This window comes from Danio rerio, chromosome 4, assembly GCF_052040795.2.
Source record: "Danio rerio strain M-AB ecotype USA chromosome 4, GRCz13ab, whole genome shotgun sequence".
Classification (NCBI taxonomy): Eukaryota; Metazoa; Chordata; class Actinopteri; order Cypriniformes; family Danionidae; genus Danio; species Danio rerio.
In genome coordinates, this window is record NC_141024.2 from 65435001 (window position 1) to 65461220 (window position 26220).

General features: G+C 42.3%; 2 protein-coding genes and 5 non-coding genes across 7 annotated transcripts in view; 4 read left to right on the top strand and 3 right to left on the bottom strand.

Moving 5' to 3' along the window:
• LOC103910726 (gastrula zinc finger protein XlCGF28.1) overlaps positions 1 to 9299 on the top strand; it is a 9574-nt gene extending 275 nt beyond the window's left edge. The window contains exons 2-3 of the mRNA NM_001444620.1: positions 772 to 921; positions 6609 to 9299. Of these exons, the coding sequence (NP_001431549.1) occupies positions 837 to 921; positions 6609 to 7399 (876 nt within the window). The 5' untranslated portion in view covers positions 772 to 836 and the 3' untranslated portion in view covers positions 7400 to 9299. The remainder of the gene's footprint in view (positions 1 to 771; positions 922 to 6608) is intronic.
• LOC137487288 (uncharacterized) overlaps positions 1 to 26220 on the top strand; it is a 372332-nt gene that overhangs the window by 35260 nt on the left and 310852 nt on the right. The window lies entirely within an intron of this gene.
• Positions 12473 to 12545, bottom strand: trnam-cau (transfer RNA methionine (anticodon CAU)). The gene has a single exon. It is a non-coding gene; the product is annotated as a tRNA-Met (tRNA).
• Positions 13327 to 13399, bottom strand: trnam-cau (transfer RNA methionine (anticodon CAU)). The gene has a single exon. It is a non-coding gene; the product is annotated as a tRNA-Met (tRNA).
• trnam-cau (transfer RNA methionine (anticodon CAU)) lies at positions 14403 to 14475 on the bottom strand. The gene has a single exon. It is a non-coding gene; the product is annotated as a tRNA-Met (tRNA).
• Positions 22906 to 22979, top strand: trnat-cgu (transfer RNA threonine (anticodon CGU)). Its single transcript has one exon. It is a non-coding gene; the product is annotated as a tRNA-Thr (tRNA).
• trnat-agu (transfer RNA threonine (anticodon AGU)) lies at positions 24605 to 24678 on the top strand. The gene has a single exon. It is a non-coding gene; the product is annotated as a tRNA-Thr (tRNA).

Genomic DNA, 26220 nt, shown 5'->3' on the forward strand with positions numbered 1-26220 from the left:
ATTCGATCGGAATTAGCATAAAAGTGTGGCTTGAAAACAACATTAACACTCTTTATTTGACTGTGAACAATGTTGTACTTTGTCATTATAATCATTGAGTGCTAATATGATTTCGCTATTTAGAGTTAGCAAATATTACTATTATGAAATTATATTATTAAGGAGAAAGTCTGAATGTGCGAATATAAAACCAACTTTACCTCTATTCTTGAATAAACAAAAGAAACATAAACGTGTAGGTGTTTTAATGAAGGTTTAATTGATTAAATAGCATAATGTCATTCCATTCTAAATATACATCACTATGTATGAGAAACGGAGTTTTAATCAGCTCATTCTTTCTAGCTGACAATAGAGGTAAAGTTGGTTTTATATTCACACATTCGTTCATTTATAAGTCTCTAAATTGTTTACCATGTTACTTTGAATATTCGATTTGAATTAGCATGCAAGTATGACTTCTAAACAACATTGTTTATTTGACTGTGAACATTGTTGTACTTTGATAGTCATTGAGTGCTAATATGATTTCACTATTTAGAGTTTGCAAATAATACTTTTATGAAATTATATTATAAAGGGGAATGTCTGAATGTGCGAATATAAAACCAACTTTACCTCTATGCATGGACGTACCTGATTTCTTTTTGTTAATTACTCTCATATAAAGAAACTGTTGAAGCAAGTGTTGAAGAGAAGTTATTTTGTTTCTGTTCATTGTTTTATTAATTTTAAACAGGACATTTTTATTGTTTTGTTCATATTAAACAGGATAAAGTGTCCAAAGACAGAGAAAAACTCCTGCTTGAGCGACTGATCTCCACACTGTTATAAAGATGGCGTTTATTAAAGAGGAGAGTGAAGATGTGAAGATTGAAGAAACATTCACAGTCAAACAGGAAGATCTGCAGGAACAAACAGGTTAATTTTCATTCTCAAACACCAACTCATTCATTTGATCCTCATTCAGATATATTTTAATAATAAGAATACTAAATTAAATCCATCTTGCAGCCCTGAGTGTGCTGCCTAGTTCTCCTAAACGCACATAAGCACTCATTGAAAGACAGGAATCAGTTTCTTTCTTGTTCTTGTGTCATTTGTCATTCTTTTATGTATAATTAGTCTCTTATTACAAGTGGGCCTCAGCAATCCTGCAGGTGGGCCGCGAGCAAACTTAAAATTAACTCTTAATATTAAGGGTGTCACGAGTTCTCGTGAGATTAAATCGGTAAAATTAAGATAAAAAGTTGTCTTGACCGTGAGGGTGAATTTAGCATTGAAGATTGGAAGCAGGATTGAATTTGAACCGCAAATCAAGTGCTTTGCATACACCTGCAAGGCTGGCCTCCAGTAGTATCTGGATGCAGCCTTTATGATGCAAGCTGAGATTGCATCACTCAGCGATGCAATGTCAGACACAATGCACTTAAATGGAGCTAGTGACTGTGACGGTTAGGGTTAGGGGTGGGGTTAGGTGAGCCCATTAAAAAGCATTGGATGTAGCCCAGATTGCACTGCACCAGGTCTGCAGCCAGACCCCTCTCATGGCCTCTGTGATGCATGTCACTCGCTTGGCCGTGTGGGTGTAAAGTCACCGCTTTTTTTTCTCACCGGAGCGAGATGTGCTGAAAGCTGCTTTAGTAAAGTGCAGAACAGATTTTTAAACGCCGTAATTAATCTATTACCATCGTGTAGGACTTCATTACAAGTAAAAAACAAACACCTTAATTGTTCTGCATTTTGTGATTACATTTTTTTTTAATTTTTATAAAAATATATTTTCCATTCATATATTTGAAGACTATTCCATGAATATGTCTCATCATTAAGAATTTCTTTAAAGTAGTGTAAAAATATCGACTTGTCTCGTTCCCCTGAACCCAATCGTGCGTCTCATCTTGTATCGTGGAGTTGGCATCTCTTCAGACCCCTACTTAATATTATACTACAATGTTTGGATTTCATTTATAAAATGCTATAATAAAATTATCAAAGTATTGTTCTGTGATTGATTACTTCAAGCTAGGAGCAAAAACAGCACCCAAATCTGAACTCCTTGAAAAAGTCATAGAGCTACCGGTAGTTGTCAACAACAAACTCTTCCGCCTTAAAGCTCCGCCTATGCTGGTTGATTGACACCTCAATTGCATTTGATTTATCATTTGCGATGTCTGTTTGAGGATTTGATTCACCATTTGCGGAGTCGTTTAAGGATTTGATTCACCATTTGCGGAGTTGTTTGAGCATTTGATTCACCATTTGCGATGTCGGTTTAAGGATTTGATTTATAGTTTGAGCATTTTGATTCACCATTTACGATGTCAGTTTGAGGATTTATCATTTGCGATGTCAGTTTGAGGATTTGATTTATAGCTTAAGTATTTGATTTATCATTTGATCTTTTAAGCATTTGAATTTTCATTTTAATTTTGTTAGGAAAAAACTTCCATACAAAACTTTCAGCACTTATAATTCAAATGAAAAAAAAAATGCTAATGATTTCAGGACAGCACACTTTCTTCCAAACACCACATAATGCTGCCCTCTTCAACTCTCCTCTTCCTTTATACTCTCACCCATTTCCTTTCTGCCGTCCCATGGGTGGAGACCAATTAAACAATGTTGACTGTCATCACAGAAAACACCAACAATCATAAATGCATGATTATTTGCGGTCATGGCTTTGCAATATACAGAGTGTACTGAGTTTTTTTTTTCAAAGCATTTTCCCAATATATGTCCAAAATAAGATGTCCCCAAATATCAGTCCTTTTGCTGAAACACAGAAAGTTTTGGCCAAATTAAGCCTTAAAATCACCCCAGAATGGATGAACCCAACAGCACACAAGGGGGGAAAGGTGCACATTCCAGCCTTTATGTAGATGCTGTACAGGTATGTCTCATGTCTGCGAGGCAAATATTCAGCAGTTTGTTTAGCTGTTACCCCCAGTGCTATAAGTGCATTTGATCTTGGGAAAATCCACGTATGGGAGGATTCGGTTCAAAAGCCGATTGTCTGAAAGAGTATTGAACGGGCCAATGAAAGCAATGAATTGGCAGCGTAAGCTTGTGCAGGTGTGCTTCATTGCCAATTATCCCAGGATATAAGCACACCTGGAGCGAGCAAACGCCATCCTTTTCGCTTCAGAGATTTTCTGATCGAGTCGATGAGGGTTCCTCTTGCTGGTTCAGCGACTTCAGAGCGAACGAGTGTCTCCCGTTCCAGAGTGGGTTTTCGCGGCGGCAGACGGTCGAGCTGGGTCCGGTCCTCCAGAGCGGTGCGTATTGTTGCAAACTTTCTTAAAAGAGCAACACAGTCATGCAGCACGTCCTTTTCAGGATGGCGCTCCGACTGTGCGTTTCTGGTTGCCGGGGTTTCCTGGCTCCGGATGATGGACACGATCACTGCATTACATGTTTAGGGGTCCAGCATGTTAATGTGGTGCTCGCGGGCAGTTCATGTCGTCACTGCTATGCCATGACCGTTGCCAAGCTAAGATCGCCTCCGGGCAGGTGAGCGCCGTCAAAATGGATCCTGAAGCGGACATGTTAGCCGTGGTTTCCCGGGCTGCTTCGGCCGTGGGGTTGGAGCTGGTTCATCCCCCATCTCCACGGCCGGACCGACTAGATGGGTGCTACGTGGAGGACCAGAAGGCGAAGCCTTCGAAGCCTCTGGTCCCCTTCTTCCCGGAAGTGCACAGTAGGCTCACGCAGTCTTGGAGGGTAACTTTCTCAGCCCATGCTGCGTGTCCCTCCGCCCTCACCGCCCTTGACGGCGGAGCTGCCAGGGGGTATGAGGCGATCCCGTCAGTGGAACGCGCTATCACAGTCAATCTTTGTCCGCGTGGCGCCCCTACGTGGCGGGGTCCGCCCCGTCTCCTGTCCAAAGCCTGTAGGTTGTCTGCCTCCCTCGGAGCCAGAGCTTATAAGGCTGCGGGCCAGGCTGCTTCCGCCTTGCACGCGATGGCCACCTACCAGCGCTACCAAGCGCAGGCGCTAGCCGAGCTGCACGAGGGCGGGTCTAACCCAGGCTTACTACATGAGCTGCGCACCACAACCGACTATGCTCTTCGGACTACTAAGTCCGCCGCGTGTGCACTGGGGATGGACGATGTTTACACTTGTGGTTCAGGAACGCCACCTCTGGCTAGACCTGGCCGATATGCGCAATGTTGACAAAGTTCGCTTTCTTGACTCGCCCATATCCCAGGCTGGCCTGTTCGGCGACACCGTCGGTGAATTCACCCAGGAATTCAAGGCGGTGAAAGAGCAGTCGGATGCGATGGGTAATGTCATCTGTCGGCGCGGTCGTAAGCCCGCTCCGCCCGCCGAGCCATCCACCTCCGCTGTTCCTCGCCGAGGGCGCCCGCCAACGAGTGCTGCCCCGCCCCCGGGCGCGCCGTACAACTCGAAAGCAGGCAGCCGTTAGCCGACAGGGCACCATCTGGCACCCTCGCCCTGATCTTTGGAACCTCCACGTGTAGTCCCTAGACGTGAGGAAGACTTGGGTAACCTACCGAGTGCCGTGGTTAATACCATCACTCAGGCTAGTGCCCCCTCCATGAGGTGCCCCTACGCCCTGAATCGAAGTCTATTCACTACATGGTGTGTCTCTCGCAGAGAAAACCTCAGAAATTGCCAGATCAGTGTTGTGCTCTCTTTTCTCCAAGAGAAGCTGGACAGCAGGCTGTCGCCCTCCACTCTCAAGGTTTACGTGGCAGCCATCTCCGCTTATCATAACACGGTAGCTGGCGGCACCGTGGGAAAGCACAACCTCATCATCCGGTTCCTCAGTGGTGCTAGGCGAATTAATCCATCCCGCCCCCTCTCATGCCCTTTTGGGATCTCGCCCTCGTTCTCACAAGTTTACGCGCAGATCCCTTTGAGCCACTCGATTCAATATCTCTAAGATTTCTGTCACTGAAGACAGCTCTGCTGGTCGCGTTGGCCTCCATCAAGAGGGTCGAGGACCTGGAGGCATTTTCGGTCAGTGACTCGTGCCTGGAATTCGGGCCGGATTACTCTCACGTTATCCTGAGACCCCGCCCGGGTTATGTGCCCAAGGTTTCTACCACCCCCTTTAGAGATCAGGTAGTGAACCTGCAAGCGCTGCCCCCGGAGGAGGCAGACCCAGCCCTTTCCTTACTGTGTCCAGTTCACGCGCTGCACATTTATGTGGACCGTACTCAGCACTTTAGATCATCTGAGCAGCTCTTTGTCTGTTATGGCGGTCGGCAGCAGGGAAGTGCCGTATCGAAACAAAGATTATCCCACTGTATTTTATGCCATTTCACTCGCTTATTCGAGCAGAGGTGAGCCGTGTCCCCCGGGAGTGCGTGCACACTCCACTTGGCGCGTTGCATCCTCTTGGGCTTGTGCACGTGGTGCCTCTCTAACAGACATTTGTAGAGCTGCGGGCTGGGCGACACCCAACACATTTGCAAGGTTTTACAATCTGCGAGTGGAGCCGGTTTCCTCAAGGGTATTAGGCAACCCTTTGGTGATTGAGGAAACAACTCAGTAGGGTGTTGAAACACGCTTGCTGCGCCATTGTCCCTAACACGTAGATACGTGTGCCCTTTTATCTGTCAGTAAAGTTCCCCGTCAGGTGAGCCCTGCAGATTCCTCCGTGGACCCCAGCACTGACTCAGCAGAGGAGTCACTTGCTGGCCCACTACGTTGTTGGTCTGCCCGCTGGTCAGCCTGCATCTTGGGTATAGGTGTCTGCTCTGGGTGGACCCATGTCTTCCCTCTCCGCTAACCTCTTTGTCTATGCACACTCCCCCTTCTTAGGGCTAGTCCATATGTAATTCTGCCATTTTATCTCCCCCCTTGGGTAGCGGATGGCCTCCGCAGCATCCTCCCTATCGGGATTGCACGCTTCCCAACGTACTGTCGTATTTTCCTAGAATCATCTAGACGCACGCGACTTCCCAAAAAATATATCTAAATCCGTAAAACTTCTGTTGAAGGGAGATAAATTAGGGCCAGGGACACGTTGGAAGGCCGCGCCTCCCATGATGTGGGTGCGTCCCGCTTCCTTGACTATCCCCTCATCGGGGGCATTGGTAAGGTGCAGTCATTATGGCGTTTTTCATAGTTCTCCCATACGTGGATTTTCCCAAAGATCAAATCCACTGTATAGCACTGAAGTTCCCCAACCGCAGGGGAACATTCGAGGTTACAGAAGTAAAACTTCGTTCCCGAGGAGGGGAACGGAAGTGCTATACTCCGTCGCCATAATGACTGTCCCTTAGCTGTTAGAAAGTCTCTTCAGCTTAAAAGGATGGCGTTTGCTCGCTCCAGGTGTGCTTATATGCTGGGATAATTGGCAATGAAGCACACCTGCGCAAGCTTACGCTGCCAATTCATTGCTTTCATTGGCCCGTTCAATACACTTTCAGACAAGCGGCTTCTGAACCGAATCCTCCCATTTCGAGGATTTTCCCAAGATCAAATCCACTTATAGCACTTCCGTTCCCCTCCTTGGGGAACGAAGGGTAACTTCTGTCACCTTGAACGTTTCCAGTGTCTTTTAACTTTTCAGCTTTTGATGAGAGTTTTTAAGACTTAATGAAAACTAATATTTTTTTTATTTATTTCAGACCTAATTGAAGAGAAGGAGAGGAGTAAAGAGGAGGAACATCATGTCAAAATTGAGGACAAAACTCATTTACAGACTGATTTTAAAAGGAGAGACAATAATTGTTTCACCTGCACTCAGTGTGGAAAGAGTTTTGGAAGAAAATACATTCTTAAGATTCACATGAGGATCCACACTGGAGAGAAACCATTCACATGCACTCAGTGTGGAAAGAGTTTCAGCTGCTCATCACACCTTAATCAACACATAAGTATCCACACTGGAGAGAAACCATTTACTTGCACTCAGTGTGGGAATAGTTTCAGCCAATTAGCACACTTTAATCATCACATGAGGATCCACACTGGAGAGAAACCATTCACATGCACTTACTGTGGGAAGAGTTTCAGCCAATCATCAAACTTTAATAAACACATGAGGATCCACACTGGAGAGAAACCATTCACATGCACTCACTGTGGGAAGAGTTTCAGCCAATCATCAAACTTTAATAAACACATGAGGATCCACACTGGAGAGAAACCATTCACATGCTCTCAGTGTGGGAAGAGTTTCAGCCAATCATCAAATTTTAATCAACACATGAAGATCCACACTGGAGAGAAACCATTCACATGCACTCACTGTGGGAAGAGTTTCAGCCAATCATCAAACTTTAATAGACACATGAGTATCCACACTGGAGAGAAACCATTCACATGCCCTCAGTGTGGGAAGAGTTTCAGCCGATCATCGTCCTTTAATTTACACATGGTGAGCCACACTGGAGAGAAACTATTCACTTGCACTTAAGCTGCGGTCACACTGGACTTTTCTCCCCATAGACTTCCATTCATACGCACGTGAATGCGTCAGACCGGAAACCAAGTTTGTGCATCAAGTTTCGCAGTTCACTGCGTTGCAAAGTTCAAGCTTGGTGAACTCTGACCTGCAAAATCACATCACTTGACTAGGGCTGTGTATTGTTCTAAAGTGTTCGATACCGATACCCTGAATTCGATACCGGTTTCGAACGATACTTTTTTTCTATACTTTTATTTTAAGAAATAAATTTTAACAAGATTACATAACACATAATCTCAGAGAAACTATTTTTTCACAGCAGGCTTATCTTTAAGACCAATAAACAAAGGAACAAAAGCACAAAATGAACAAAGTGTAGTTAACACAATATATTAGTGCTAACAGTTTTAATAAAGTTTAAGCAGTTTAAGTAAATCAATTTTAAGTATTTGTGAGGCTTACTGCTGCCTAAAGGTTTTCCGGATATCAAAATGACTCCGGAACAGATCCGCGCCGGAGGTATTACATGATCCGCAACAGAAACGGGTCCGCAAATGGGTCTGTACTGGAGTCTACTTGCACAGCGCAACGGATCCGGAACGGATAAGAATTCTGTATCCGTTCCGGACCCATTTCAGACGTTACCCGTATCCGGTAATAAAGCTCTTCATCCGGATCCGATCCGGACCCGTTAATAGAGTAGCTCATCCAGCTCGGATCCAATCCAGACCCGCTGATAGAGTAGCTCATCCGGCGCAGATCCGATCCAGACCCGCTGATAGACTAGCTCATCCGGCCCGGATCCAATCTAGACCCGAACCCATTGATGAAGTAGCTTATCTGGATCCAATCCAGACCCGTTCATTAGTAGATAATTTGGTGCTGATACCTTGAGTTTCCTAATTCAAAACTAATCTGGGCAAAGCTACCTAAAGAAATATCTAAAATCTATAGAACAACATTGCTCAATAAAAGCTTGCATATTTAAAATGTCTGCCTTAATCACTCAAAACTTCTAAATCTAAATGAATGTTTTAGCCAATCACAAAAAAAAACTATAAAAAGTTAATTAAATGGGTTAAATATAAATCAGTAATTACCTATTTTCAAAGTTGCATTATGTATACACTGACCAGAACAAATAAAACACAATGGAAAAATTGTACCGTTAACTTTTTTTTTTTTTTTTCATGTAGTAAAATGTTTTTATGAAGTAAGAGTAAAAGGAGAATCAAAACAGAATTCATTGTAGACTCTTTGCTGAACAGAATGTTTTGAGTGTTGCTGTTGCAGGTGATAAACGCTGCTCAGGAGAGTATGAAGATGTCATGAGTGTTGCAGTTGCACATGATGTAGGTTGCTCAGGACAGGATGGAGATGATGTGAGTGTTGCTGTTGCAGGTGATGAACGCTGTTCAGGAGAGTATGAAGATTAGAATGAATATAAATAATTCAAAAGAAAATGCACCATTAAACCTCCAAATGGCAGTTTGTGGTAGGTTTAAATAATGATATATTAATTAGGTTAAATACTCACAATGCTTTGATTTTTGTAGGCAAGTCTTTTGTCTTAATTCACTTTCTGCTTCGTTAAAGCGGTTAAAGCAGTCTTGGTGATGTTGATGCAAATTTGCCAATCTTGATTTAAACCGCTCCTGTTGATTTAAAAATAACAAGATAACAGATTTTGTTTCAACCTTTCAAATATCTTTAAACCATTTAATTACTCTAATCAATAGGGCTGTAACGATACACCAAACCCACGATTCGGTTCGTATCACGATTTTTGACCCACGATTCGGTTCGTATCACAATTTTTTTTTTCCGTGGGGGGTGGGAAAAAAGATTTTCAAAACAATTTTTTATTAAATAACATTTGAAAAATCTTTATAAACTGAACATCAAAAAACAATATTAACTATACAAATTATTAACAATATAAATAGTAATATATAAAATAAAAAAATAGCCAAAGCTATATCACTTTTGTTTTCTTTGTAACAAAATACTGTTGAAAAACCAAACAGAACTAAACTCCATTGTGTAGATGGTTCAAGCATGTTGAAAATTCTTTTTCAATCAAGTTCTCTTACATAGAAAAACTAAATAAATGGCCACTAGGGATGCTCATTTCGTTAATTTTGCTAACTGACAACCGCCGCTCATTAATCGCTTATTAAGGGTTAACTGGTCAGATTACTATTAATTTTATATTAAACAAATTGACTTGTCTTTTTTGTGTCTGACACATTAAATATTGCATTTTAAAATACTGATTTATTTTTAAATGCTAGCATATTAATAACAGAACAGAACAACAGAGCATCTTCACGCACCTGCAGTGTTTAGCACAGAAGAGCAGAATAATCTAAATAAAATGAATAAAATAAATAGGAATGCCCTGAATTATTTTCAATTAAATAATTAATTTATATTACAAAACGAAAATACTGACTGATTCTTTTTAATAACCGGCATAGGCTGTTTTTTTCCAATCATATGTTTTTTTCTTCCGTCAAATAAAAATAGCTGACTTCCTCAAATTGCCCGCTTCACGGAAAATATGCATTTATTTAATGCCCCGCTGTTATTATTGTAATCACAAAACCTTTTACATTTTTAATAGAAATCATTATTTTAAAGAATATGTCTTGCTATATGGTTTCCTCTCTCTCCCTCGCGGTTCAAGTGTGCGCTGCGTGATGAAAAGACAACAACAACGCGCGCATATGTTGACCTTTTGTAAACAGTTTTGTTGTTTAAATATGATATTGCATCAATGTGCATACATGCTTTATAAGTTGTAAAATAAAAAGTAAAGCCTATTTGTTGCGTTTATTACAGATCCAGGTCAACATCAGTGCTGGTTTAGCATCAACACGTCTGTATCAAACAGCAATATTCTACTTCTATTTTGCTTCTTTGGCAATGTGTCTTTAGGCACGGGTTATACGTTATCGTCCCGCAAATTAAGTATGCCTTGCAGTTGAACAAGGGGCCGAAAACAAGGCGCACCTCTCTGCCTTTATGTTGACAAGGAAAAAAGAAGAAGCACGGTCCTCTTATGAAACGACTGAATCAGCTGATTATCGATTGTGCTAAGGTGTTGCTGTCTGTGTTGTTACAATTGTAATATTTAATAATATCGTGATATTCAAGATTTGTATATTCATACAGCTCTGGATAACTTAAAACAGCGATTAGACCTTCAGAGCGGCATTAATGTGTCCTGAAGTAAAGCGAAACGGCTATAAACTCCAGCAAGATAGAGTGATTATATGCAGAGCCATATACCTTTATCTCTAAATAAAGTATAACTATAGAAACTGTGTTCATCTTAACTGAAAGCTTCGTCGTGTTTCCTGACCTCACGCATCACTCACCTGTCAGTCAGCACTCCCAAAGGGTCAAACAGAAAGTGCAAAGCACGGTTACAGAAAAGTTTGCGCTGTTATAATTCACTTACCTTTAGGCTACTGTTTCACACTGAGGCTTAATGCCTGTGCTTCAAACCACAAGTCAAGTAAACATTAAACAAATAAACAACTTATTTCTCTCAAGAAAACCAAAAAGTTGAAAATTCTTCAGAAACACCATCATGTCAACATTGCAGTGAAAAACGTGACAACTTTCCTTACTCTGTGGAGTCGGGACATCTGGTGAACGCCCATCCCTCTCTGTGCAGCCACATTAACAGTGTGAGCAAAGCATCGTATATGCTGTGAAAATCCGGCCGCTTTGACAGCATTGGCAATGTTTCTGCCATTGTCTATTGTCAAGCGGGGTTACGTTAATTTTGTTTTTGATATTCCTGACACATTCAGACGGTCCCTTACTAAGAGCTCTGTGCGAGCTCTCCCGGCTAAACGCATATTGCAAGGGCATAAATGGAGCAGTACTCGTAATGTCGAGTGAAAAAAAATTGTTTCCTCACGTTCTTCTTCAACTAGCTCAACTTTTGCAGGCAAGCGTGACGTTATTGGAAAGGTAGTCACGGGGTGTGTCGCGAATCTCCTTTATCACAACGCGACACAGGATCGTAGATTCGCGATTTCGATTTCATATCGTGTATTATTACAGCCCTAGGCGCCATGTCCGAATGATACAGTGACACTGACAAAGCGCTGCATCAACCTCTTTGTGCCAAAGTTCATGCAGAGTAGCAGTGTCCCTGGCAACCCTAATGGGCACTTTAGACTGCGAGTTTTAAGGCATTTGCGATTAAGGCATTGTCCAAAGCAACTCGGAAAAGCATGTGACCTTCAGATTATAAGACTGACGTGCTGCCTACTGCGCCAACGAGGCAGATTGCAGGAGCTGGGCAGGCTGTGACACACCAGCTTCTATGTCACTGTGCTGCGATGTGGGTCCTAGGAGACAGCTCAGGCCATACAAGCATGTCAGTATAGCAGAGCGGTCTAAGGTGCTGTGTTCCGGTCGCAGTCTCCCCTGGAGGCAAGGGTGTGAGTCCCACTTCTGACAAACCCAACTTTTGGCTATGCGTTTAGGCACACGTCTTTAACTCTCTGGCACGACCTGGCATGTCCGAGTGATACAGTTACACTGACAAAGTGCTGCATCAATCTCTTTGCGCCAAAGTTCATGAAGCGTAGCAGTGTCCCTGGGCACTTTAGACTGCAAGTTTTAAGGTGTTTGCGATCAAAGCATTGTCCACAGCAACTCATAAAAACATGTGAACAAAACAATGGTCGAGGGCTTTAATGCAAGTGCACTGAAAGGAGATGAAAAGAACTGTCTTGGAATGCCATGTAGTGGAATGTCCTGGGATGCCGTTGATTTTTAAGGCAAGAGGATTTGCAGGACTTTTCGTCAAATCCTTGTACAACGTCAAATAATGACATTTGACAGATCCACACAGAACGTTAAGTGATTACGTGTCAGGAATGGGAGCATCTTGCCATCATTGCTTCAGACTCAGGAAATGTTCTTGGAACTTCACGCTGCCTGCCCTCCAGAGAAGCTGTAGCATCTTTTGCTCCCGGGTAGCATGGACCGTATTGAAGGGAATAATAAACGCTGCCCAGTCATCTAAGCGCTCCCGTGTACCAACCGTTACCACCCTGCCCTGTGTGAGGCTCGAACTCACGACCTTCAGATTATGAGACTGACGCGCTGCCTACTGCGCCAACGAGGCGGACTGCACCAGTTTGGCAAGCTGTGACACACCAGCTTCCATTACGCTGTGCTGCGGTGGGGGTCCTAGGAGACAGCTCAGGCCATGCATGCATGTCAGGATGGTTGAGCTGTGTAAGTTGCTGTGTTCAAGTCGCAGTCTCCCCTGGAGTTGTGGTTTCAAATCCCACTTCTGACAAACAAAACCTTTGGCTAAACGTTCAGGCTCAAGTCTTTAAATCTCTGGCGCCATGTCCAAGTGATACAGTAACACTGACAAAGCGCCGGATCAACCTCTTTGCGCCAAAGTTCATGCAGCCTAGTAATGTCCCTGGCAACCCTAATAGGCACTTTAAACTGCAAATTTTAAGGCGTTTGCGATTAAGGCATTGTCCACAGCAACTTGGAAAAGCATGTGAACTAAACAATGGACGAGGGCTTTAATGCAAGTGCACCGAAAGGGGATCTCAAGAACTGTCTTGGAATGCCATGTAGTGGAATGTCCTGGAATGCTGTTGATTTTAAGGCAATATGATTCGCAGGACTTTTCGTCAAATCCTTGTACAACGTCAAGTCATGACATTTGACAGATTCACGCTGAACGTCAAGCAATTACTTGACAGGAATGGGAGCATCTTGCCATCATTGCTTCAGACTCAGGAAATGTTCTTGGAACTGCACGCCTCCTGCCCTCCAGAGAAGCTGTAGCATTTTTTGCTCCCGGTAAGCATGAACCACATGGAAGTGGATAAAAAATGCCGCCCAGTCATGTAAGCGCTCCCGTGTGCCAAAAGGTACCACGCTGCCCCGTGTGAGGCTCGAACTCACGACCTTCAAATTATGAGACTGACGCGCTGCCTACTGCGCCAACGAGGCAGACTGCTGGTGTTGGGCTGGATGTAGAACAACAGCTTCCATGTCACAGTGCTGCAGTGTGCGTCCTGGGAGACAGCTCAGGCCAGTTAAGCATGTCAGGATGGCCGAGTGGTCTAAGGCGCTGCGTTCAGGTTGCAGTCTCCCCTGGAGGTGTGGTTTCAGATCCCACTTCTGACAAACAAATCTTTTGGCTAAACGTTCAAGGCTCAAGTCTTTAAATCTCTGGCGCCATATCCAAGCAAGTGGTGCTCGCTGCAGAGCCATTTGGGCGAGCTGAGCTCCAGCGAGGGGGAGCTTGAGCTCCTCCTTTCTCCACTTCTCCTTTCTCCACTTCTTCTACGAGTGATGTCACTAGGGGTAGGGTTAGGGGCGGGGTTGGTGTACGCATTAAAACAGCTTACAGGAGGAGGAGTGAGAGCTCATGCTCCCCTTTGCTGGAGCTCAGCTCTGCTCAAATGGCTCTGCAGCGAGCACCCTTTCTATCCAAGTGACAAAGTGCCGCATCAACCTCTTTGCGCCAAAGTTCATGCAGCGTAGTAATATCCCTGGCAACCCTAATAGGCACTCTAAAATGCAAATTTTAAGGCGTTTGCGATTAAGGCATTGTCCACAGCAACTCGGAAAAGCATGTGAACAAAACAATGGTCGAGGGTTTCAATGCAAGTGCACTGAAAGGAGATCAAAAGAACTGTTTTGGAATGTCCTGGGATGCTGTTGATTTTTAAGGCAATAGGATTTGCAGGACTTTTCGTCAAATCCTTGTATAACGTCAAGTCATGACATTTGACAGATCCACACCAAACATTAAGCGATTACGTGTCAGGAATGGGAGCATCTTGCCATCATTGCTTCAGACTCAGGAAATGTTCTTGGAACTTCACGCCGCCTGCCCTCCAGAGAAGCTGTAGCATCTTTTGCTCCCGGGTAGTATAAACCGCACGGAAGGGACTAAAAATCGCTGCCCAGTGATCTAAGCGCTCCGAAGTGCCAAAAGGTACCACCCTGCCCCCTGTGAGGCTCGAACTCACGACCTTCAGATTATGAGACTGACGCGCTGCCTACTGCGCCAACGAGGCAGACTGCAGCAGCTTGGAAAACTGTGACACACCACGTTCCATTTCACTGTGCTGCGGTGTGGGTCCTAGGAGACAGCTCAGGCCATGCATGCACGTCAGGATGGCTGAGTGGTGTAAGGCGCTGTGTTCAGGTCGCAGTTTCCCCTGGAGGCTTGGTGTCAAATCCCCCTTCTGACAAACCAAATCTTTGGCTATACGTTCAGGCTCAAGTCTTTAACTCTCTGGCGCCATGTCCAAGTGATACAGTAACACTGACAAAGCGCCGCATCAACCTCTTTGCTCCAAAGTTCAGCGTAGCAGCGTATCAGTGTACCTGGGAAGCTTAATGGGCACTTCAGATTGCAAGTTGTATGGTGTTTGCGATTAAGGCATTGTCCACAGCAATTCGGGAAAGCATGTGAACAAAACAATGGACGAGGGCTTTAAAGCAAATGCACCGAAAAGGGATCGAAAGAACTGTCGTGAAATGCCATGTAGTGGAATGTCCTGGGATGCCATTGATTTTCAAGGCAATAGGATTCGCAGGACTTTTCGTCAAATCCTTGTACAACGTCAAGTCATGACATTTGACAGATCCAGACCGAACGTCAAGCGATTACTTGTCAGGTATGGGAGCATCTTGCCATCATTGCTTCAGACTCAGGAAATGTTCTTGGAACTTCACGCCGCCTGCCCTCCAGAGAAGCTGTAGCATCTTTTGCTCCCAGGAAGCATGAACCGCATTGAAGGTAATAATAAATAACGCCCAGTCATTTAAGCGATCCCGTGTACCAAAAGTTACCACGCTGCCCCGTGTGAGGCCCAAACTCACAACCTTCAGATTATGAGACTGATGCGCTGCCTACTGCGCCAACAAGGCAGACTGCAGCAGCTTGGCAAGCTGTGACACACCACCTTCCATTTCACTGTGCTGCGGCGTGGGTCCTAGGAGACAGCTCAGGCCATGCAAGCAAGTCAGGATGGCTAAGCGGTGTAAGGCGCTGTGTTCAGGTCGCAGTCTCCCCTGGAGGCAAACAAAACCTTTGGCTATACGTTCAGGCTCAAGTCTTTAAATCTCTGGCGCCATATCCATGTGACAAAGCGCCGCATCAACCTCTTTGCGCCAAAGTTCTTGCAGCGTAGTAATGTCCCTGGCAACCCTAATAGGCATTTTAAACTGCAAGTTTTAAGGCGTTTGCGATTAAGGCATTGTCCACAGCAACTCGGAAAAGCCTGTGAACAAAACAATGGACGAGGGCTTTAATGCAAATGCACCGAAAGGGGATCGAAAGAACTGTCTTGGAATGCCATGTAGTGGAATGTCCTGGGATGCCATTGATTTTAAGGCAATATGATTCGCAGGACTTTTCATCAAATCCTTGTACAACGTCAAGTCATGACATTTGACAGATCCACGCTGAACGTCAAGCAATTACTTGACAGGAATAGGAGCATCTTGCCATCTTTGCTTCAGACTCAGGAAATGTTCTTGGAACTTCATGCCTCCTGCCCTTCAGAGAAGCTGTAGAATTTTTTGCTCCCGGGAAGCATGAACCGCACGGAAGGGAATAAAAAACGCCGCCCAGTCATCTAAGCGTTCCCGTATGCCAAAAGCTACCACATTGCCCCATGTGAGGCTCGAACCCATGACATTCAGATTATGATACTGACAAACTGCTTACTGCGCCAACGAGGCGGACTGCAGCAGCTCTGCAAGCTGTGACAACACCAGCTTCCATTTCACTGTGGGTCCTAGGAGACAGCTTAGGCCATGCAAGCATGTCAGGATGGCTGAGGGATCTAAGGTGCTGCGTTCATATCGCAGTCTCTGCTGGAGGCGTGGGTTCAAATCCCACTTCTGACAAACAAAATCTTTGGCTATACGTTCAGGCTTAAGTCTTTAACTCTCTGTCCAAGTGATACAGTAACACTGACAAAGTGCCGCATCAACCTCTTTGCTCCAAAGTTCATGCAGCGTAGCAGTGTGCCTAGGAAGCTTAATGGGCACTTTAGATTGCAAGTTTTAAGGTGTTTGTGATTAAGGCATTGTCCACAGTAACTCGGAAAAACATGTGAACAAAACAGTGGACGAGGGCTTTAATGCTAGTGCACCGAAAAGGGATTGAAAGAACTGTCGTGGAATGCCATGTGGTGGAATGTCCTGGGATGCCGTTGATTTTTAAGGCAATAGTATTCACAGGACTTTTCGTCAAATCCTTGTACAACGTCAAGTCATGACATTTGAAAGATCCACACCGAACATCAATCGATTACGTGTCAGGAATGGGAGCATCTTGCCATCATTGGAAATGACTCAGACTTAGGAAATGTTCTTGGAACTTCACGCCGCCTGCGCTCCAGAGAAGCTGTAGCATCTTTTGCTCCCGGGTAGCATGAACCGCATTGAAGGGAATAATAAATGCCGCCCAGTCATCTAAGTGCTCCCTTTTGCCAAAAGTTACCACCCTGCCCCATGTAAGGCTTGAACTCACAACCTTCAGATTATGAGACTGACACGCTGCCTACTGCACCAACAAGGCAGACTGCAGTGGCTTGGCAAGCTGTGACACTCCAGCTTTTATTTCACTGTGCTGCGGTGTGGGTCTTAGTAGACAGCTCAGGCCATGCAAGCATGTCAGGATGGCTGAGCGATGTAAGGCACTATGTTCAGGTCGCAGTCTCCACTGGAGACATGGTTTCAGAACCCACTTCTGACAAACAAAATCTTTGGCTACACGTTCAGGCTCAAGTCTTTAAATCTCTAGCGCCATGTCCAAGTGACAAAGCGCCGCATCATCCTCTTTGCGCCAAAGTTCATGCAGCGTAGTATTTTCCCTGGCAACCCTAATAGGCACTTTAAACTGAAAGTTTTAAGGGGGTTTGTGATCAAGGCATTGTGCACAGCTACTCGGAAAAGCATGTGAACAAAACAATGGACAAGGGCTTTAATGCAAGTGCACCGAAAGGAGATCAAAAGAACTGTCTTGGAAAGCCATGTAGTGGAATGTCCTGGGATGCCGTTGATTTTTAAGGCAATAGGATTTGCAGAACTTTTCGTCAAATCCTTGTACAACATCAAGTCATGACATTTGGGGTTCAAATCCAGCTAAAGACGCTTTATTGTTATTTGTTTCTTATTACTCAATAAACAAACAATTTGAATGTATAACGCTCCAAGGTAAATAAAATATGCCTAAGCACTTTGTTATTGTGTTTTTAAATATTCTTTTATGAAATATAAAGCATACTAACTAAAATGTGTTTTTATTTAGTAGTTGTTGTAGCACTGTTATGCTTCTGGTTATTATTGTTCTGTATTTTGACGTACAAATGATCTATAGAAGTGTCATAGAGCTACAGTGTTTATGGAATTAAAAGTCAAGGAGAAGTCAGTTATTTATATATGCATTATTTATCTAACAATTGTCAACAGAACAGTATTAAATATATAGAGTAGAAAATATAAAAATAATAAATTAGTTATTAACAATACAATATTACCAATATAAATAAACAATATATATAAAATGTTCAATACAAACAGAAACCAACGAAAAGTGGACTTAAAAATCAAGGACCAGTCATTTATAAATGAAATATTTATATAACATTGGTCAACAAAACAGTAATGAACATAGAATAAAAAATCCAAAAATAAATAAGTTAAATTTTAACAGAATAAATACAAAATTAACAAATAAAATAAAATGCTACCCCCTACTGTACAAAAGGTGTGAAAAGAAGCAGGTTTCTAGCAACACCTTAACTTTTTTATTGCTTTTTGTTCTTTTCTCTCTTATGTTTAGAACTTTGAATGAACTTTGAGCACCCTGAACACTTGAAACACTGAAATTGTCATTTCTTTTGATTTTTAATAAAAAAAAGTGCCATTGACAATTGCGGTGAAATCTTTGATGCCACTGATGGAGTAGACGGGGGCTGGGGCTATGCCTCAAGTTGTCTCGTCTCCATCTCCTCCTGAGCAGATACAGGAGGGGCAGACTATTGCACCGTTTGTGCTGGAGCAGCAGAGGCAGTACTCTGCTAAAAATAATCACAAAAATACATATAATCATGGAGAAGGAAAGATATTGTAGTAAATATTAATAAACACATATTGATTCATAAATGTCCATTTTGAGTGTGAAAACCACATGTGCATTTCAGCACACCTCCTCTGCCCACGAGACTGCAATGGGCATTTCTCAATCTGAAAAAATCATGAAAAATATAATAAATAATTTTACACAATACAAAAAACTTTTATAACTAAACAAGAATTTTAACTTAATGACTCCCTTAATAAAGCACACAATAGCTTTGTAAATTAATTTAACACAGTTTTTAGAATGTGTGTAATATTTATCTAATATGTAATTGTACAGTTTGTATCTCCAAAAATGAAAAGAAAAAGATAGAGGTAAAGTTGGTTTTATAATCGCACATTCGTTCATTTAGCAGCCTCTATATTGTTTACCATATTACTTTGAATATTCGATCGGAATTAGCATGCAAGTATGATTTGAAAACAACATTAACACTGTGAACCATGCTGTACTTTTATAATCACTAATCATTGTCTGCTAATATGATGTTTCCTATTTAGAATTTGCAAAGAATATTTTTCTGAAATGATATTATTGAGGAGAATGTCTGAATATCCGAATATAAAACCAACTTTACCTCTAGAAGAAAAAGAATGAGGAACTGGACAGGAACATTTCAGGCCTTAAAACCACATGCTGTATTGTACACTCATAATACATTCTCCCACCTTTTCAAATCTCTCTCATAAACGGTCAAACTTTAGTAAATTATTCAATGTAAATCTCAAAATACATGCAAATTTTAAACACATTATTGTTTAAAAACAAGTATGACATGTTTTACACAAATACTGTACTAAACGTACTGAAGCCTAACAAGTTAACGTTACTCTGTTAAGCAAATTTCAACAAACAATATATCATGTAAACGAAATACACACCCTTTGATAAATCTCATGCCACTTTTTTTGCAGAGGAGCTGGCCTGTTCCTGTTGCCCTCATTTGATGGCCAAACTCCTGTTCTGGCAAACTTTTTCAGACATGAAATCCAGTCAGCGTCTGACATGGCTTTATGGGATTTTCCAGACATTTTTTCTCCAAGAAATTAAACGGTTTTAGATTAAAGTATCAAAATTTGAAATACAACACACTAAAACATTAATACGAGCAATTATGTAGATTTTCTTACCTTTTTTTAAGAAATCACTATCAAAAAAAATCCAGTACTTCACACAAAACGATGCTGTGCTATGTCGAATGATGCTGATTGTCGAAAATCAATTAACTTTTTTGACCTTTGACCCGCCCCCAGAGAACCGTGTCATTCTTTCGTGTACCTTCGGCTCAGTTCAGAAAATTGATTGACATCTGATTAACCTGTTTGACTGCACACCTAGCGGTGAATATTGGAACGGTTCCTTCCCTGGCTTTAACATTGTCTCGACTCTGATTGGTCAAATGTTGAAATTGTTTCCATTGAAATTTGAGTCCATTGAATCCCATTTCTGTCGTTCATATGGCAAAACTGAAAGTCATCTTACCGAAAATAGTTACAATAACATACATATAAAAATACGTGCCACAGTCCAGCCTCCACCAGTGAAAAAGGAAAATACGTGATGAGGTGGCCGAGTGGTTAAGGTGATGGACTGCTAATCTATTGTGCATTTGCACTCGTGGGTTTGAATCCCATCCTTGTCGCTCATATGTTCTGGCATTCGAGAGACTGGTGTTTCTGTAAAAGTTGTTAAACTCTCTTATCGTTTTGAATGTTGTTGCAAAATTTAATGTCATCTTTATAGAAAATAGCCGCAAATACATACATATATGCCATAGTCCAGCCCCCATCATGAAAGTGAGTACATACATGACGAGGTGGCCGAGTCCATCGAATCTCATCCTTGTCCTTCAAATGCTTTGGCGTTTGAAAGAGGCCGGTTCTTTCGTGGAAGGTGTTTTACTCGCACCCTCTTATCGTTTTGAAGGATGTTGTTGCAAAGTTTAATGTCATCTTTACCAAAAATAGCAGCAAATACATACAGAAATGCCATAGTCCAGCCCCCATCAGGAAAATGAGTACATACATGACGAGATGTCCGAGACCATCGAATCCCATTCTTGTCGTTCATATGCTCTGTCTTTCATATGGCAAAACTGAAAGTCATCTTACCGACAATAGTTGCAGAATCATACATATACAAATATGTGCCAAAGTCCGGACTCCACCAGAGAAGGAAAAGTGTAGGAGTCCATCTATTAGCCCAATGACAAAACTAACAGCATGGTTGAAGGTTTAATGTATGTAAGCCTTTTCTAGTGCTTCTGAAAAGAATTTAATTATTTATTAGAATTTATTTTTATTAGTTTTTTACCTCCGAATTCAATCTGACTCCAATTTAAATGATCCTAAAATTTAGATTGTATTTCTAATTGTGAGAACGGATCACATTCATCATTTATGATTTAATTTAGAGTTTTGATATTTTCTGAGGTCCGATATTCTAAATTGTACGTTCATTAGGGACCAACATCGCTCAGAGTTCCACGCCCCGGGTTTGCGCTTCTTCTCACGGACAATATGTCGACACTCTGAAAACAGTCAGAGGATGCAGGATTAACTATATTTGAATAAGCTGGTCGCATTAACTCTTACCTAGTCTTAAAAAACCAGATCCTTAGCCAAGCCCATACAACTTGCTACTTCCAGTGGTTGAATGACTAAAAGGTCTACATGTTATCGGCACGCTATGGCTAACAATAATCAAATCCGCCTATTAATCAATTAAATTATGCCATACTATAAAGGTAATGAAGACTCCTCATAATCTACTGGATACAATGAAATCGCAAAACTCCAGAATTAATCAAAACTTAACATTTTATTTGTCAGGTAAAATTGTATTCTGCCAATTACATAATAAATCATCAGGAAGCCAATTCAGAGATGAGACTGTAACAATACAACATCCATTAATCAAAAATAAGTCAAAGAGTTAGAGATGCATACATGACCAGAGAAATACATTGCAGCATAAGTCTCAATAAGTCTCAGAGATGCTGCAATGGGGTGTCTTTTTACAAGATCTCCCCCGTCCTAAAGCACATCTTACCTTATATACTCAAGTCAAAACAAACAGCCATAAATTCAAGACAATAAAAGTGTCACAGAAACCCTGGCCTGGTGAATTTGAGGACTTAACCATCTCTGAGGAGGGAGAGCATCTTATCAAGATCTTATAGAAGTCAAAAACCAAATCAACATATACTAGTGAACTATTACAGTAAAATTAAGACCACTTTACCAATCACACAGAGACATTTAAAATGATACCAAACATGAATATAACGCTGCAAGATACACCATGTTAAAACCTTGAACATTTTATGTTAAATGTGCTCTGATCAGCAAGTCGCTTAAAGGTCAAGAAGGGAGGCTTGGGGTGAAAGTAAAGGATGCATTCCTGCATTCTTCGATTCTGTTGTAGTGTAGCTCTGTTTCTCCAGTCTGTGTTTTCATTTTCAGCTGTGATTTGAATAGAACAGTGGAACAGTTGGTTTCTTCATCACTTCTCTTGTCTAATGAAATTTCATAACAGTTCTCAGGGTCTGATTTTTTAGATCCTTACAGAATAGTGCGACAAATAGAGTTAATTGCTTGCCATTTTTAGACTTGCTGTCTTTTTTTAGTCTCTGTGTGCAAAAACGTCTTGCCTCCTTTTCAGCGTTGGCGCTGTTGCTTAGTTGGTCAAAGCGCCTGTCTAGTAAACAGGAGATCCTGGATTTAAATCCCAGCAGTGCCTAATCTACAGGTGCCAGGGTTGCTTTTTGTTAAGAGTAACGAGTGTTACGCAGCGGGATGTTAAGCAGTAGGTTTCTTAACAAAACTCAAATCCTTAAGAACGCTGCTCGTTCAAGAGGGCTTTGGACGATGGCTTTATATAGCATAGTGTGGTAATGCCTAACCAATTGGACTTTAATATTTTAAGTCCCGACATTCACACATGCAGCGCTACCGTTGTTTGTTTTTTTTCTTTTTTCGAATTAAACAATTGGCCCCTTTCACAATCATTTGGCACTGTGGCTTAGTTGGTCAAAGCGTCTGTCTAGTAAACTGGAGATCCTGGGTTTGAATCCCAGCAGTGCCTTGTCCGCAGTTGGCTGTTCTTACATGGGCCAGAGAGTACTAAAAAGTGCTTTCTGTGCAGCAGAGCTAACATTTTAGGCATCTGTCCATCCCGTTTTGCTTCTTTCTTTCATTGCGCAGTGCAGGCTCAGATACTAGGGGTACTCTACAATAAAGCTGATGACTTAATTGAGCTGTTTTAAATAAGGTTTTTGTTGTGTATTATTTTTTCTTCTTCGATTTTTGTTATCGGGCAAATGTCTCTTACAGCAAAGTTTTGTGGCGCTGTGGCTTAGCTGGTCAAAGCGCCTGTCTCGTAAACAGGAGATCCTTGGTTCAAATCCCAGCAGTGCCTAATGTACAGGTGCCACGGTTGCTTTTTGTTAAGAGTAACGAGTGTTTACGCAGCGGGATGTTTAGCAGTCGGTTTCTTAACAAAACTCAAACCCTTTAGAACGCTGCTCGTTCAAGAGGGCTTTGGATGATGGCTTTATATAGCATAGTGTGGTAATGCCTAACCAATTGGACTTTAATATTTCAAGTCCAGACATTCACACATGCAGCGCAACCGATGTTAGTTTTTTTTTTCTTTTTTCGAATTAAACAATTAGCCCCTGCTGCAGTCGTTTGGCGCTGTGGCTTAGTTGGTCAAAGCACCTGTCTAGTAAACAGGAGATCCTGGGTTTGAATTCCAGCAGTGCCTTGTTGACAGTTGGCCATTCTTTCATGGGCCAGAGAGTACTAAAAAGTGTTTTCTGTGCAACAGTGCTTGAGGTAGCAAAGCACTCAGGCTCTGTGGCGCAATGGATAGCGCATTGGACTTCTTGGCTGTGAGCTGAGCCGTTCAAAGGTTGTGGGTTCAAGTTCAACCAGAGTCGCAACCTTGGCTCTTTTTCTTCACTGACTTAAGGTGTGGTGCGTTTCTAACATTTTAGGCATCTGTCCATCATGTTTTGCTTCTTTCTTTCATTGCGCAGTGCAGGCTCAGATACTAGAGGTACTCTACAATAAAGCTGATGACTTAATTGAGCTGTTTTAAATAAGGGAGATTAGAAAACAGTGTAGGGCCTAGTGGGCTTGAGGAATGACTCGAAGGCAACCTGTGGTTTTGGGGAAAAGTAACTGCCACCTATTGTTGAGATCACGCCTTTTGGATTTGTTGTACAAGAGCCTCTTTATGCATGTGCAAAGTAACTGAGTAGAAAGCATAGTAAATTTTGCTTCCCCCCCACTATCTTAGATGAAACTGCGTTTGGAAGTATCGTATCCAGACGTTTTTTCTTTTAGTGTTAAGACTAAGTAGGCCAGAGCACCTGTCTTGGGAACAGCAGGTGCTAGGTTCAAATCCAAACTGCACCTTTCCCTCAGATTATGGGAGAGTTGCTTTCTGATCTGAAACTCTTCCAATGGCCGATAGCATATGTTTGTCCTGATTTCCATTTTCCGAGCTGACTCTGGGTTTGGATGTAATGAAACTGGAGGTTCCAAAAAACACTTAACACATGATTAAGGATAGATTAAATAAAAATAAATTCACACATTTTTTGCTTTGATCTTGAACAGAGGCCAGGTTACCTGTCAGGTATGAGACATGATCATCCAGACTCTAAAAGACCGTCTTGTCAGCATTTTCTGCATCCTGACATGCTGGTTTTTGTTGTGTATTATTTTTTCTTCTTCGATTTTTGTTATCGGGCAAATGTCTCATACTATGAATTTTTGTGGTGCTGTGACTTAGCTGGTCAAAGCGCCTGTCTTGTAAACGGGAGATCATAAGCTCAAATCCCAGCAGCGTCTTAGTGCAGGTGGTGTGTGTGCATGTTTTATAGAGCTTACCGGAATTAATTATAAAATTGTATAGCTTTGAGGCGTAATCAATAGTGCGACAAATAGAGTTAAACAACCTCTTTGCTTGCCATTTTTAGACTTGCGGTATTTTTTAGTCTCTGTGTGCAAAAACGTCTTGCCTCCTGTGGCATTGGCGCTGTGGCTTAGTTGGTCAAAGCGCCTGTCTAGTAAACAGGAGATCCTGGGTTCAAATCCCAGCAGTGCTTAATGTACAGGTGACCCGGTTGCTTTTTGTTAAGAGTAACGAGTGTTTACGCAGCGGGATGTTTAGCAGTCGGTTTCAATTCAATTCAGCTTTATTTGTATAGCGCTTTTACAATGTAGATTGTGTCAAAGCAGCTTCACATAAATGGTCATAGTAACTGGAACAGTGTGGTTCAGTAACTGGAACAGTGTGGTTCAGGTTTTAGTGTTTAAGTTCAGTTCAGTTCAGTTTAGCTCAGTTCAGTGTGATTTAATCATTACTGAGAGTTCAAACACTGAAGAGCAAATTCATCGATGCGTAGCTCTACCAATCCTGAACCATGCGAGGCAGTGGCGACAGCGGAGAGGGAAAAAAAACTTCACCTGATGGGAGTGAAGAAAAAAAACCTTGAGAGAACCAGACTCGGTTGGGCACGACCATTTTAATTTCTCCGCTGGCCAAAAGTCTTGTGCAGAACTTCATTCGCCGTGGTTTATGCTGGAAGATGGCCTCAATGAAGACTCGTCTGTCCCTGGAGCGTCGCTGGAATCAGACACATGTTCTCCACTCCCCACGACCATCAGCGCAGCAGCAGCTCAGGATATGGCCTGGTCCCGGATATGGAATCCTTGGGATCATCACGTCGCTGGTCTTGGATCCAATCAGTGACTCCGCCTAATCTGAGGACCTCGGGATGAGTATCCCCAGGTGAAAATAGAGAATAAAGAGAATAATTAGCGTAGCTGCTGTTCATAGTGTATATAAGCAAGATGCAGAAGCCAGTGTGGAACCCGCTAGGTGATGCATTGAGTGTATGCTTTACTAAACAGATAGGTCTTTAATCTAGTTTTGAACTGGGAGAGTGTGTCTGAGCCTCGGACATTACCAGGAAGGCTATTCCAGAGTGTAGGAGCCATGAAAGAGAAGGCTCGACCTCCTTTACTTGATTTTGCTATTCTAGGTACTACCAGAAGCCCTGAATTTTGAGATCTTAAGGAGCGAGTTGGTTCGTAGCGAGACAGAAGGTTGGTTAGATAAACAGGAGCTAGATTATTTAGAGCTTTATAGGTGAGAAGTAATATTTTAAATTCAATACGAAATTTAACAGGCAGCCAGTGTAAGGAGGATAAAATTGGGGTTATATGATCATATTTTCTAGACCTGGTCAGAACTCTGGCTGCTGCATTTTGTACTAATTGAAGTTTGTTAAAAGAGGATGCTGGGCAGCCAGCAAATAGAGCATTACAGTAATCCAGTCTCGAAGTCATAAAAGCATGGACTAGCTTTTCTGCATCTGAGATGGATAGCATATTTCGTAATTTAGCGATATTTCTCAGATGAAAGAAGGCAGTTTTTGTGACATGGGATATATGGTTTTTAAAAGTTAGATTGCTGTCTAATATGACACCCAAATCTTTTATAGTAGAGCTAAAGCTAACTTTGTATCCCTCTAATTGTAAATTGAGTTGCGAGATCTGCTGTGTGCAAGATTTAGGCCCAATAAGTAATAATTCTGTTTTGTCTGAGTTTAAGAGAAGAAAATTGTTGGTCATCCAGTCTTTGA